The sequence below is a fragment of the Mauremys reevesii genome, linkage group 19, assembly GCF_016161935.1.
Source record: "Mauremys reevesii isolate NIE-2019 linkage group 19, ASM1616193v1, whole genome shotgun sequence".
Lineage (NCBI taxonomy): Eukaryota > Metazoa > Chordata > Testudines > Geoemydidae > Mauremys > Mauremys reevesii.
This window is the reverse complement of record NC_052641.1, coordinates 6508032-6522154: the sequence shown is the minus strand read 5'-3', so window position 1 is coordinate 6522154 and position 14123 is coordinate 6508032. Positions and strand designations below refer to the sequence as shown.

The 14123-nt window shown below is 56.2% G+C and overlaps 1 protein-coding gene across 6 annotated transcripts in view; it reads right to left on the bottom strand.

The window, feature by feature from the left end:
• The window catches only part of ABCA2 (ATP binding cassette subfamily A member 2), a 126994-nt gene that overhangs the window by 72234 nt on the left and 40637 nt on the right, over positions 1–14123 (bottom strand). For 4 of the 6 annotated variants that reach the window (XM_039505940.1, XM_039505935.1, XM_039505937.1 and 1 more), the window contains exons 2-3: positions 4672–4765; positions 1899–1901 (exon numbers count right to left, since the gene is read on the bottom strand). In XM_039505940.1, coding sequence (XP_039361874.1) covers positions 1899–1901; positions 4672–4765 — 97 coding nt within the window. Of the gene's footprint in view, positions 1–1898; positions 1902–4671; positions 4766–14123 lie in introns of those variants that run through there. The other 2 variants (XM_039505936.1, XM_039505939.1) reach the window with 1 other exon arrangement.

Below are 14123 nucleotides of genomic sequence, written 5' to 3'. Positions count from 1 at the left end.
GGGGCGAGTGGCATGCAGGAGCAGAGTCACCGGAGGGGCGAGGAAACCGGGCAGGGATCCAGAGGGGACTGTTCTAGCGACCAAGAGCTGCTAATAATCCCATCTCTGTGCTCACAAGGAGCAGGGTGGGCCCTGGCAGTGAGCCCCCTCCCCTGTGTGCCAAGGTTGGGTGGGGGCTCCCATCTGAGCTGAGGTGTGTGGTGGGGGGGATGGGGTCTGGTGGAGAGCCCCCTCCCAGGCACCCTGTGTGCTGGGCAGGGTGGGGAGACAAGGTCGGTCAGCGAGTCCCCTCCATCTCCAGTCACTCATCAGGACGTCACATTGTCCTGCTGCTCAGTTACTCAGGGGCCGTGGGAACTGGGGCTGGCCAGTTACTCCAGTCCCGAACCCGGGCCTGGAGCAGCAGAGACAGGGCTCCGTCGCAAACTGTTCAGAGAATTTAAATAAAAACCCCTAACTCCTGGCTTCTGTTCACTAATGTGGTTAGAGCCAAGAGTGGCTCTAAAACACCCCCTCCCCCCCCCGACGGTGGAGCTAGGGCTGAACAAAGGGCTGTGTTCAGAAGGGCACTGCAGAGAGGCAGGGACTGGTGAAGAGACACACACTGACGCAGATCCGTGAGCCTCGGGACAGACTGGGATTCGATAAGCCTGTGGGGCAAAGCAGTGAACCAGGTGGGACACTAGCCTGCAGCAGGCTGGGGCAATGGGGATCAGGGACAGAGTCATCTGCAGCCTACGGCAGCCCGAGGCGGGAATCAGAAAGGGGCTTTGCACTGCAGAGGAAATAATGGGCGAACTCTGGGGGAGAGGGCCCCAGCTGCCCACCTGAAACAGCCCAGCTCAAGCCTAGGGGTTAAACCTACTTGTGCCTGCACTGGGTCAGAACAGCCTGGGCCAGGCACAAAGTGCGTTGGAAGAAGTTTTAAAAAAAAAATCAAAGTATTTTACCTCTTGGAGGGAGGGAGAGAGAGAGAGAGAGAGAGAGAGACTCGCCTGCCCACCCATCCATGTACGTACACCCACATGCACACAGGGCCCATCCCCACTAGAAAAGCAATGCTATCAAGGTCCCAGTTACAACACAATTGTCCCCAGGCACGATTCCGCTGGGGTTCAATCGTCCAGCATTAGTGGCATCTCCCCCCGTCCCGGCGCCTTGCAAACAGCCCCAGGACACTGTCTCGCACAGGTCAGCTCTGTCGAGGCTACAAGTAGGAGCCGTGCTATCTGCACGTCCGGAACAACCGGGCGGTTACCAGGTCCCCCATGGCAGCCACTGTCACGGTGTAGATGAACCCAGCGCGGGGTCTCCAGCTCCTCCCCCCAGACACACAAGGAAATGCGAGAGACAGGAAGAGTGCGCTGCTTCTTACCCGGGTTAGAGCACAGTTTGCCCCAAGGGGTAACACAATGGGGCTGGGGGGGGGGGAACCAGTTTCTCCCCCACCGCTCCCCCTCCTCCACAGCTGGGCCCCTGCTTTAACCCCTGCAGGGCCCGTGACCCAATGGGCAGAACCTGTCGACCCAGCCAAGCTCAGCAGTGACTGTTAAACTCAGGAAGGGGCCCGGCCGTGTAATGGGGCCCAACAGAGATGGTGAGGAGCAGGGAATGAGAATTGTGGCCGAGTCAGGAGCCTGGGCTGACCACGGCACTGGGGGACTCCAGGAAAGATGGTGGGTCTATGGCACGACCCAGAATGGAGCCTCTGGCTGTGGTACACTGGGCAGGTTCCTTTTCACCAGTCCCCACGGGGGTGGGAGGAGGAGGGGTGAAGGCTCGGGTTAAGTAAACATGTTAGTCAAAGCAGCCAAGAAAGCCAGGCCACCATGGCTGCCGTTTCCCAGAATGCTTTGCCAAAGGGGAGAGTGGGAGCGCCAACCCAACCGACAACTTACAGACTGGAGCATGCAGTGGCAGCGTGGAGGAGAGGCAAACAGGGGAGTGATGATGGGGAAAGAAAAAGAGAACGTGTGTGAGAGAGAAACAAAACAAAAAGCACAGGTCAGAGATGGGGGCCCGGCGTGCGGGCAGTCACAGCCTGGCCGGGCGCTCCTCCTCGCCAGCGCCAACGGCTCTCCACGTGCAGGGATGGCTGAAACACAGGCTCAGGACACCATCACCCTCCGCCACGGCCTGCCCCACTCCCAGAGAGCCAGGGCATCGCACTGATGTGTCCCAGTGCCCCTTCCACTCTGCCCCACCCCTTTCTCCTCCTGCCCCACCCGCCCAATCCCCATCAAGCCCTAGCAAAGCCTGTTTCATTCCCCCAGGCAGCAGCCAGGGGCTGAGCTCTCTGCTGGGGATGTGGGGTGGGGGGCCTGGAGGGGGTGGGGGGCCTGGAGGGGGTGGGGTGCTGGAATAGGGGGGAGCAGAGCCCGCTGGAACACACCTTCCATCCTGGGGTTCCTGGCTGGCCCCTCATTCTGCAGTAGGGTGACCAGACAGCAAAAGTGAAAAATCGGGGCGGGGGGGGTAATAGAACCCTATATAAGAAAAAGACCCAAAAATCGGAACTGTCCCTATAAAATCAGGACATCTGGTCACCCTATTCTGCAGCCACTGTTTCCGCCAGCTTCCCTCCCTCTCTCCCAGCCTCCTCCCCTGGCAGGGGTACCAACCCCTTCATCAAGGCACCTGGCAGCCTGACAATGGGGCAAGGAAGGACTTCCCCTGAGGGCTGCAGGGTCTCCTGCCCCTTCCTATGATGCCGCTGGAGCTGTCCACTCACACCAACAGATGCTGGCCCCGAGGGAGCCCTGCTGTGAGCCAGGCAGGCAGCGCAGTCTAGTGGATAGGGCACCGGACTAGGAATCAGGACCCAGGTTCGGTTCTTGGCTTTCCCACTGACCTGCTGTCTGACCCTTTCACCTCAGTTTCCTCTTTGTCTATTCAGACGGGGCGCTCTGCCTGTGCAGCGCCTGGCACAATGGGGTCCCAATGGCATTCGGGGAGTCTAGACGCTAACGTAACAATGATAAAACCTGGGCTGGCAATTCCTGTCCCTGCATGCCAGCCTCCACCCTCGTCCTGCTGGGATGGCAGAGCCTGTGGGGAGCTGCCCCAGTGCCTTGCGGCGCGGCATCTCCGGCCCGCCCAGGGGAGAGCCCTGGACTCTCACTGGAAGGGGGAATCTGCTGGAGCTCTCTTTTTCCATAGGGGGCCCCGGAAGCTCTTATCCATAGGGGCTGCTCCTTCAGTGCACCAGCCCTGGGGAACTGGAGCAGTGGACAATGCAGCAAAGCCCATTGGAGTCAGGCTCTGCCCCTGGGAAGAGCTGGCCTGAACTGCATGGTCCGACTGCACTGCCAGGTTAGCCCAGGTGAGCGGCTGGGTTAGCCTAGGCCGGGTGCGAGCAGCCACACTGCCCCGGCCTGCCCGAGTTGCTGCACTCCCCTGCGTGGGGACCCAGGCCGCTCGGTGCTGCACCCAGCTGAGCCGGTGTCTGACTGTCCTGGACAGGCAGCGGGAGGTGCGGGAAGGCTCACGGGAGTTTACTATGGGGGAGGGCTGTCCGATATGCCCCACCCTGATGAGCGAGGAGGCCCAGGCTGCCCGGGAACTGGCAGCAGGGGGGAGCTGGGCACAGCCAGCGGCAGCTAACCCAGGCTGCTCGTTTCCAGCCACCCACCCAGATTCAGCTAGGAGCCAGCACATGCTCAATTGCTGGAGACGGGTCCCAGCGAGTGAGGCCAGCTGGGAATTCTGTTCCCCTCAGTCAGGGAGGGGGCTGACCCCCTCCCAGCACCCATATCTCTACCCCGCCACAAGCCCCTGCTGTGGCCAAGGGCAAGCACAGCCTCTGGGCCTCCCACTCTGATGAGGCCCCCCACAGTCCCTCTGGCCTTTCTGTAGTAACGCTCAGCCCACGCGCAGCATGAGTGGGGCTGGAGGGGGATCCCACACCACCCTGACCGAGGGGAGCCAGCCAGCAGCCCTGGGGAAGGGGGCTCACCCCCAGGAGCTACCCTCCCTGTGCCAGGCTCTTTGCCTTGCTTTCCCAAGAGTACAGCGCTGCAGCTCAGCCCAAGGATGCCTGCCCAGGGAGCAGCTGGGATGGGCTGGCCGAGGCCCCTCCAGCCTGCTGGCCCCTGGGACACGCTCTCAGTGCCCCGGAGGAGGGCGGTGCAGAGAGGGGGCTGGGATATAGCCAACTGGCCGGGCTGCTGCAGGGAAGTGGGTTACCACAAGGGTGGGGCTGTGAGCTGCCCCACGGAGCAGTGGGGGAATCTGCCGAGGGACCCGCTTTCACATGCCCCCGCTCCACTCCTTTGTCTCTGCGCTGCGCCCCCACCCCCTGCTGCGGCTGCACTGACAGGGGGACCACTAGAGGAACATCCCGCCTTCCAGATCCCTGCAGCCTCTGGCCCCAGAGCCACTGCCCACCTCGATCACCAGGCCCTCCCACTGGGCCGGCACCCACTGACCCCTGCTCATCCCCACCCGGGCCTCCTCGTGAGCCCCCTCCCTACCCAGTGCCCGAGCCCTCCCCAGGAGTGTTCTCTAAAGGAAGGATCTGCTTGGCTGAGAGGGAGGCGGTGGCTGGGGGTCTGTGCTATCACTGGGGGGAATTTCCCTGTCTCACCCCCCAGGCCTCCCACTTCTCTCCCCTAGAAGGCAGGGCACTGCCCTCCAGAGTGTCCCGGCACCTTCCCCACAGCCCACACTCACCTTCCTTCACGGGGATGGTGGGCTTCTTCTGCCGCAGCCCCAGGAGGATGAAGAAGAGGACCAAGGGGATGAAGATCTCGAAGGCCAGCACCCACTGAGGACAAGACAAAAAGCACAGGAGACCGTGAGGTTCAGGGCGGTTTTCTGCCCCCCACTTCCCATAGGATCCATCCAATCAGCACAGACGTTGCTCAGTTTCTTGGGGACCAAACTGCTCTGTTTACTGAGCTCGCTCCCCAGTGCGCACACTCCCAGTGGGACCCCACTGACCTCCCTGGACCAACAGCAGCCAGGGAGCAGGAGACGAGACACAAGCCAAGCGTGTCACAACACCGGGGCATTCAGGCCTATATGCATGCAGGCAGGCAGCTTAGGGGAGCAGGGCCCAGACCCTCAGAAGTATTTCGGACAGAGGTGAGCAAACTACGGCCCGTGGGCTGCATCCCCACTCCAGCCGGGGGGAGCAGGGTCGGGGACCGCTTCTAGCGGCTCCCAGAAACAGCAGCAAGCCCCCCTCTGGCTCTTACGCATGGGGCAGCCAGGGGGCTCCGCACACCGCCCCCACCCCAAGCGCCGCCCCGGCAGCTTCCATTTGCTGGGAACCACGGCCAATGGGAGCCGCGGGGGCAGCAGCTGTGGATGGGGCAGCGCACAGAGCCGCCTGGCCATGCAGGAGCTGGAGGGGGGACGTGCCACTGCCTCCGGGAGCTGCTTGAGGTAAGTGCTGCCTGGAGCCTATACCCCTGCGCCACCCCCCTGCGCCCCAACCCTCTGCCCCAACCCTTATCCCCCTCCCGCCCTCTGAACCCCAGCCCCAATTTCATGAGCATTCATGGCCTGACATACAATTTCTATACCCAAATGTGGCCTTCGGGCCAAAAAGTTTGCCCACCCGATTTAGGATATTGAAACCAATGGGAGTTAGGTACCTAAATACCTTTGAGGCTCTGAACCTAGGTGACTTTCACCCGCTGGATGGAGACCAGACATCAAATCCACCTTCGATCACAAGTGACATGAATTTGGGGGACCTCAGCCTAGTGCATGTGGATATTCATCAGCATCCTAACACCTGCCCCACACTCACCGCGAGAACTGAAGTAGCAGAGGGGCTGCGGGTCAGGATTGAGGGACACAGCCTGAGCTGGAGTGGGGAGGGGGAGGGAGCCCAGGGCTGGGATAGCAGTGGGTGAGAATTGAGGGACACTGCCTGAGCTGGGGGGGGAGGGGGAAGGAGCCCAGGGCTGGGATAACAGTGGGGCTGCGGTGAGAATTGAGGGGCAGAGCTAGGTATGGGAACAGCAGGGGAGGGGGGTAACACTGAGGGAGGGTCTGGCTGCTGGGTCACGGTGGAGTGACTGCAAGGGGATGATGGGGGAGGCTGCCGGAGGGTTTGGTGCATGGGATGAAGGGCAGGGGAGGGGGCTGCCTGGGAAGTCGAACGGGGGCCTTTGGGGCTGGAGGAGGGTGAGACTGGGGGCCAGCAGGGGCCAGCAGCACAGACAAAGCGGAGGAGTGGGTGAAGCTGGGGTGTTTGCCGTTGACCAGCGTCCCTCTTGAGAGCCTAGTGCTCTCAGCTCCCCCCCCTCCCCCCCCCAGGCTCAAGTGTCACGCGCTGGAACTATTGATCCCAGGGCCTGAGAGACCAGCAGCCTGTCCTGGCACTGGCAGGGGGCTTCTCCCAGAGGGGTAGGGAAGGAGCACCCCCGCCCGCCCCCAGGATGCTGTGGCCCTGCCCGCTGCGGCCCAGCAAGGAGGGCTGACGCAGGGAGTTACACAGCAGCGTGTCAGCATTTCTCCCGGCACCTGCGCCCCGGGGCCTGCCAGGTGGAGCAATCAACGCCCTGCGGCAGGGCCTAATCTCATCCGCGCACAGGAGCGGAAGTTAAACAGCAGCAGAGACTGGGCAGCACCTCAGAGCCCGGCAGCCAGATCTAATGTGGCGACAAATCCAGAGGCACTGGGCTGGGCATGGGGAAGGGAGCCCCAGCCCAGGGCAGCCTTGTTGGGCTGGTGTTACCAGCTGATGGCAAGCCCGCGGCCTGTATGAAAGGAGCCAGGAGGCTCTGAGTGCAGATCCTAGTGGTCAGGTGCGTGCATGGGAACACGTGTGAAAACATGGGTGCACTTGAATCCAAGCAATGATGCACACGCGTGGGGGGGGGGGGTTCAGGCAAGCACGCTCGGTGTATGATTCACCACACACGTCCAAGTGAGCGTGCGCCTACCCATGGAAACAAAGCCAGCCACATGCACGGCTCCGCAGGGGGACGGGGCCCGGGTCTCTGTGATTGGCCAGGAAGACGGCAGCTCGTGACTGGTTCCCTGATGATGAGTCAGCCTCAGACAGGAGCGGCTGGGGGAGACCGAACAGCACCTGCAGCTTGGGGAGCGTTTCCATCAGCTCCCCGTGTGCGCGTGGGCTGCATGGAGGTGACCCAGCTCTGTCCATCCCCCAGCAGGCTCCTGGGGACGCTCCCCCCACCCCAGCGAGCTGCAGCAGATGCCAGGCAGAGCTGGGCCTTTTGAGCGGATTCTGCCCAGCCGCTTTGCCAGGCAGTGCTGGAAGGATGCAGCATTCACAGCATTGACATGGGATGCAGCCAGTCAGAAGCTCTCGTTTCCTTCCTCTCCTTCCCCAAATGCTTTGCGCCCACGTGCACGCAGCGTGAAACCCGGGCTAAGAGGTTAGAGCCCAGACCCGGCCGGCCGGAGCCCTGGTTCCAGCTGTGGTGCTCACATAAAGCCTGGCCTTCTCGGCTCTGTGCCTCCGTTTCCCCCTCTGCAATGGGGAGAAGGAAGTTACCTATCAGGCAGGGAACGCAGGGGGCTATGGAGTCCATGGATGGGAGGGGGCACAGAAAAGCAAAGGAGCCTAGTCCAGAGAGGGACCCAAGGTACAGAAAGGCAGAGCGAGGGGGCGTGGCTAGGAGCGTGCTTCTGAGGGCGGGTAGCCAGACATGCTAGCTCTGCTCGAGCAAGTGCACTAAAAACAGCACTGTGGCCACAGTGGCTCAGGCCAGCCTTCTGAGCACGTGCCCGGGGGTCGGGCGTGATGGTACTTGGGTAGCTAGCCTGAGCCACAATGCCATCCTTAGCACACTAGCTCGGACGCGTCCATCTCCCTGCGCTAGGTAGCACCTTCCCAGCTGCAGTAAAGACACGCCCAGTGTCAGAGCTAGGCATGAAACCCGGGAGCCCAGACCCCACATTTCCTGGTCTCACCACTAGGCTGGAATCAGAGAATGGCAAGAGAATCACTTCAGATACACAGGTTCCCCGGTACGGTGTGTTCCCATAATAGTGAATGGCTGAGATTTCCCATAGCTGGAGGCTCAGATTAACATAAGAATGGCCGTACCGGGTCAGACCAAAGGTCCATCTAGCCCAGTATCTGTCTACCGACAGTGGCCAATGCCAGGTGCCCCAGAGGGAGTGGACCTAACAGGCAATGATCAAGTGATCTCTCTCCTGCCATCCATCTCCATCCTCTGACGAACAGAGGCTAGAGACACCATTCTTACCCATCCTGGCTAATAGCCATTTATGGACTTAGCCACCATGAATTTATCCAGTTCCCTTTTATACATTGTTATAGTCCTAGCCTTCACAACCTCCTCAGGTAAGGAGTTCCACAAGTTGACTGTGCACTGCGTGAAGAAGAACTTCCTTTTATTTGTTTTAAACCTGCTGCCTATTAATTTCATTTGGTGACCCCTAGTTCTTGTATTATGGGAATAAGTAAATAACTTTTCCTTATCCACTTTCTCAACATCACTCATGATTTTATATACCTCTGTCATATCCCCCCTTAGTCTCCTCTTTTCCAAGCTGAAGAGTCCTAGCCCCTTTAATCTTTCCTCGTATGGGACCCTCTCCAAACCCCTAATCATTTTAGTTGCCCTTTTCTGAACCTTTTCTAGTGCTAGAATATCTTTTTTGAGGTGAGACCACATCTGTGCACAGTATTCGAGATGTGGGCGTACCATGGATTTATATAAGGGCAATAATATATTCTCAGTCTTATTCTCTATCCCCGTTTTAATGATTCCTAACATCCTGTTTGCTTTTTTGACCGTCTCTGCACACTGCGTGGACATCTTCAGAGAACTATCCACGATGACTCCAAGATCTTTTTCCTGACTCGTTGTAGCTAAATTAGCCCCCATCATATTGTATGTATAGTTGTGGATAAATGTAAAGTAATGCACATTGGAAAAAAATAACCCCATTAAATTTCATTTGCCATTTTGTTGCCCAATCACTTTTTGTGAGATCTTTTTGAAGTTCTTCACAATCTGCTTTGATCTTAACTATCTTGAGAAGTTTAGTATCATCTGCAAACTTTGCCACCTCACTGTTTACCCCTTTCTCCAGATCATTTATGAATAAATTGAATAGGATTGGTCCTAGGACTGACCCTTGGGGAACACCACTAGTTACCCCTCTCCATTCTGAGAATTTACCATTAATTCCTACCCTTTGTTCCCTGTCTTTTAACCAGTTCTCAATCCATGAAAGGACCTTCCCTTTTATCCCATGACAGCTTAATTTACGTAAGAGCCTTTGGTGAGGGACCTTGTCAAAGGCTTTCTGGAAATCTAAGTACACTATGTCCACTGGATCCCCCTTGTCCACATGTTTGTTGACCCCTTCAAAGAACTCTAATAGATTAGTAAGACACGATTTCCCTTTACAGAAACCATGTTGACTATTGCTCAACAGTTTATGTTTTTCTATGTGTCTGACAATTTTATTTTTAACTATTGTTTCGACTAATTTGCCCGGTACCGACGTTAGACTTACTGGTCTGTAATTGCCGGGATCACCTCTAGAGCCCTTTTTAAATATTGGCGTTACATTAGCTAACTTCCAGTCATTGGGTACCGAAGCCGATTTAAAGGACAGGTTACAAACCTTAGTTAATAGTTCCGCAACTTCACATTTGAGTTCTTTCAGAACTCTTGGGTGATGCCATCTGGTCCCGGTGACTTGTTAATGTTGAGTTTATCAATTAATTCCAAAACCTCCTCTAGTGACACTTCAATCTGTGACAGTTCCTCAGATCTGTCACCTACAAAAGCCAGCTCAGGTTTGGGAATCTCCCTAACATCCTCAGCCGTGAAGACTGAAGCAAAGAATCCATTTAGTTTCTCCGCAATGACTTTATCGTCTTTAAGCGCTCCTTTTGTATTTCGATCGTCAAGGGGCCCCACTGGTTGTTTAGCAGGCTTCCTGCTTCTGATGTACTTAAAAAACATTGTTATTACCTTCGGAGTTTTTGGCTAGCCGCTCTTCAAACTCCTCTTTGGCTTTTCTTATTACACTCTTGCACTTAAGTTGGCAGTGTTTGTGCTCCTTTCTATTTGTCTCACTAGGATTTGACTTCCACTTTTTAAAGGAAGTCTTTATCTCTCACTGCTTCTTTTACATGGTTGTTAAGCCACGGTGGCTCTTTTTTAGTTCTTTTACTGTGTTTCTTAATTTGTGGTATACATTGAAGTTGGGCCTCTATTATGGTGTCTTTAAAAAGGGCCCACGCAACTTGCAGGGATTTCACTTTAGTCACTGTACCTTTTAACTTTTGTTTAACTAACCCCCTCATTTTTGAATAGTTCCCCCTTTTGAAATTAAATGCCACAGTGTTGGGCTGGTGAGGTGTTCTTTCCACCACAGGGATGTTGAATGCTATTGTATTATGGTCACTATTTCCAAGCGGTCCTGCTATAGTTACCTCTTGGACCAGCTCCTGCGCTCCACTCAGGATTAAATCTAGAGTTGCCTCTCCCCTTGTGGGTTTCCGTACCAGCTGCTCCATGAAGCAGTCATTTAAAGTATCGAGAAATTTTATCTCTGCATTTCATCCTGAAGTGAAATGTTCCCAGTTAATATGGGGATAATTGAAATCCCCCACTATTATTGGGTTCTTAATTTTGATAGCCTCTCTAATTTCCCTTAGCATTTCATCATCACTATTACTGTCCTGGTCAGGTGGTCGGTAATAGATCCCTAATGTTATATTTTTATTAGAGCATGAAATTTCTATCCATAGAGATTCTATGGAACATGTGGATTCGCTTACGATTTTTACTTCATTTGAATCTACATTTTCTTTCACATATAGTGCCACTTCTCCCCCTGTACGACCTGTTCTGTCCTTCTGATATATTTTGTACCCCGGAATGATTGTGTTCCATTGATTGCTCTCAGTCCACCAGGTTTCTGTGATGCCTGTTATTTCAATATCCTCCTTTATCACAAGGCACTCTAGTTCACCCATCTTATTATTTAGACTTCTAGCATTTGTGTACAAGCACTTTAAAAACTTGTCCCTGTTTATTTGTCTGCCCTTTTCTGATGTGCCAGATTCTTTTTTATGTGACTGTTTATCATCTGATCCGGCCCTTACATTATCCTCTTCCGTCCTCTGCTCCTGACTATAACCTGGAGATTCCCTATCATCAGACTCTCCCCTAAGAGAAGTCTCTGTCTTTTGACAGATTGAGGTGTCTGAACCCTATAGTCAGCTGGGAAAATCTCAGCTGGCTCTTCAAACCTAACTTGTTCTCAGGACTTGTAACCTGAACTGGTGGGTCTCAGCCTCATCCCACCAGACCATCTGTCCACGTCTACAACCCCACCTCAGCTGCACCGAGATCCTGGCGGTCATCGTGGGCATTACGGCAGCATTCTGCTGCGCCGGGCCAGCGCTGACCAAAGGGACTGAGAGACACGGCCAGCTCTCAGGAGCACAGAGAAGCTCAGGTTAGTGGGGGGGAGCGGCATTTCCTGGGGTTCTCTCGGGGGGTGGGGGGAGCAATCTGCTCTCCCCATGTGCCCCTCAACCGTCTCGCTAGTCACTGGCGAATTTCCTACCAGCATTATGGTACAAGGGAGCTCTGGGAACGGGGTCTGAAGGCTCACAGAGGCCAGGCCTTACAAAGCCAATTTGGGGGGTTCAGGCATGAGGGGTGGCCACAAAGGTGGCTGTGGGGGGAGCAGACCATGGGGAAGGGGAGGCTGGCACGAAGAGACAGGAGCAGAGAGAAGAGGAGGAAAACCGAGAATAAGACGAGTGAGCTTGATGTGGTGGAAAATGGGGACCAGCCCCCATGCCCGCTGGGGCCCGCTGGCTATGAAACACAGAGAGGGGTCAGACCTGCATGGCAGGTCTCTCCCCCCTGCCCCACTGGGTGTCTAGCACAAGTCACTTTCCATCCTCCAGCCTTGGAAACTCCAGTGGCTCAGCCTCCCGAAATGTACTGGGGTCCTTTAACCAAGGCGAGCAGCGCCTCACCCAGATCCTGGCACCCCCTACCTCAACTCACACCCAGCAGCGCCCCCTCCTGGGTCACCAGCACCACTGGCGTTTCCAGGGAAGTCTCCCATCATAGCACTGACCAGCCTGGCCCGGCCCAGCGGGCAAGAGGAGCCAGCATCCCAGCGAGCCCAATCGGCAGCAGGCAGCTGCCGCCCCCGGGGCCAGACCTGAGCCGCGCTGCCGCTAACTGGGTTAAATACGCTGGCTGTGTTCGCTGCAAAGGGCAGCTGCGGTTACGTAATCCCGGCCCTTTCGTTCCGCATGCTGATACGCGCCAGCACTGGAGATGTTCTGACAGGTCCCATCTGCAGGTGAGAGACTGAGCCCCCCCTCCCCCCCCCCCAGCAGCTCTCCCTTGCGGCACGGCCCAGAACCCAGCGGAAAGGCCGACACAGCGCAGCCAGACTTGGGGCTCAGGGTGGGTGAAGGCTGCATGTGATGGCCAGAGCTGGCGCTCTCTCACGGGACATTCGTCTGCTTCCACCACCTGGCCCTGAGGACATACAGCCCCTCCCTGTTGCCATAGGGAGCGCAGGTAGGGTACTCCTGGGGGGCCTCCCACGGAGGGTATGGAGGGGTTAATGGGCACTATTATGAGACCACGAGACTTTGCATCAAAGTACCCAGCCTTCCTTTTAAAATCAAAGACTGGATGTTTTTCTAATGCAGGGGTTCTCAGCCTCTTTCTTTCTGAGGCCGACCCCAACACGCTATACAAACTCCACAGCCCAGCTGTGCCACAACTGGCTTTCTGCATAGAAAAGCCAGGGCAGTTGCCTGCGGCCCTATGCCATGGGGCCCCCACGAAGCTATGATGCTCAGGCTTCAGCTTCAGCCCCAGGTGGCAGGGCGGTGAGCCTTCGGCTCTCTGCCCTGGGCCCCAGTGAGTCTAACACTGGCTCTGCTTTCCGGACCCCCTGAAGCCTGCTCACGGCCCCTTAGGGGGCCCCTGGTTGAGAACCATGGTTCTAAAGGATCTGCTCCAGAAATTATCTGGGGGCCGTTCTCTGGCCTGCGTTACGCAGGTCAGATTCTTATCACAATGGTCCCTTCTGGCCTTCAAATATATGAATCCTGATGCTCAAACAACCACAGACACCATAACAAATCCACAGCCCCCTGCAAGCTCCCAGCTGTCACCACCCTGCTCCCCGCAGCCGCATGGGACGTCCCAGAGACAGCGGGGATGGAACTCGCACCCCCTACTCCAAAACACAGGCCCCAGTGGCACAGCTCTAAGAACTAGGGTGACGCTACCTGGTCACTTCACCTGTCAGTTCTGGCAGGTGCGAGAGACGCTCCTCAGGTGGGGTGGGGCTGGGAGACCAACCCCAGGATGCCGGCACTAGATTAAAGTGATCCACAGTGATCCTGACACAGTCACTTGTGTTCCTTCTTGTTTCTTACTCCCATGAAAGTCACTTTAGTCATCTATTATCTGTACCATGGTAGAACCTAGGCGCCCTACCATGGAGCAGGGTCCCCCCATGCCAGGCACTGTATAGACACAGACCAACTGAAGGTGAGACTGGTTTATTGGATTGAGATTTAACAACCTCTTGGGCTAGAGGGAAAAATCTGCATTAGCCCCAATCCTGACAGCTGAGGCACACGCCCGAGTACGTGTCTCTCTCCCCCTCTGGCCTGTTTTCTCCCATAACAGAAAGTCACACACAGCGCCTGGCTCATTCTCATTCTCAGGCTGCGTTCACACCCTTCGCAGCCGTCTGGCAGGATGTGGTTGTAAAGACGACAGCGAAGAGCTTTGCTCTGCTTTTCCACAGCCCGGCAGAGGTCAACATCAGCTGGGGCTCAGGTCTCCAGGGTTTCCCACCTCAGACAAGCCTTGACTGGCCCTCCCGGGGTGGGGGGGCTGATTAGCCATAGCCCTGCCCCCATTTACAGCAGTGCATAATGGCCAGGATTGCAATCTGATAACATTCACCGCAAATCCAGCCCCAGAGACTGGGACCATTCAGGGGATCTGACTGTACTTATGGATTTGGGTTGATCCTATGAACTTCTGACTAGGAAAACTGCTGTCTCATCAAATGCCTCCTTGTAAGCGTGGAATCCAGCACAGACTGGCAGGGACAATGGAGAGCAGTTAACCTGAATGACCTTACAGCCA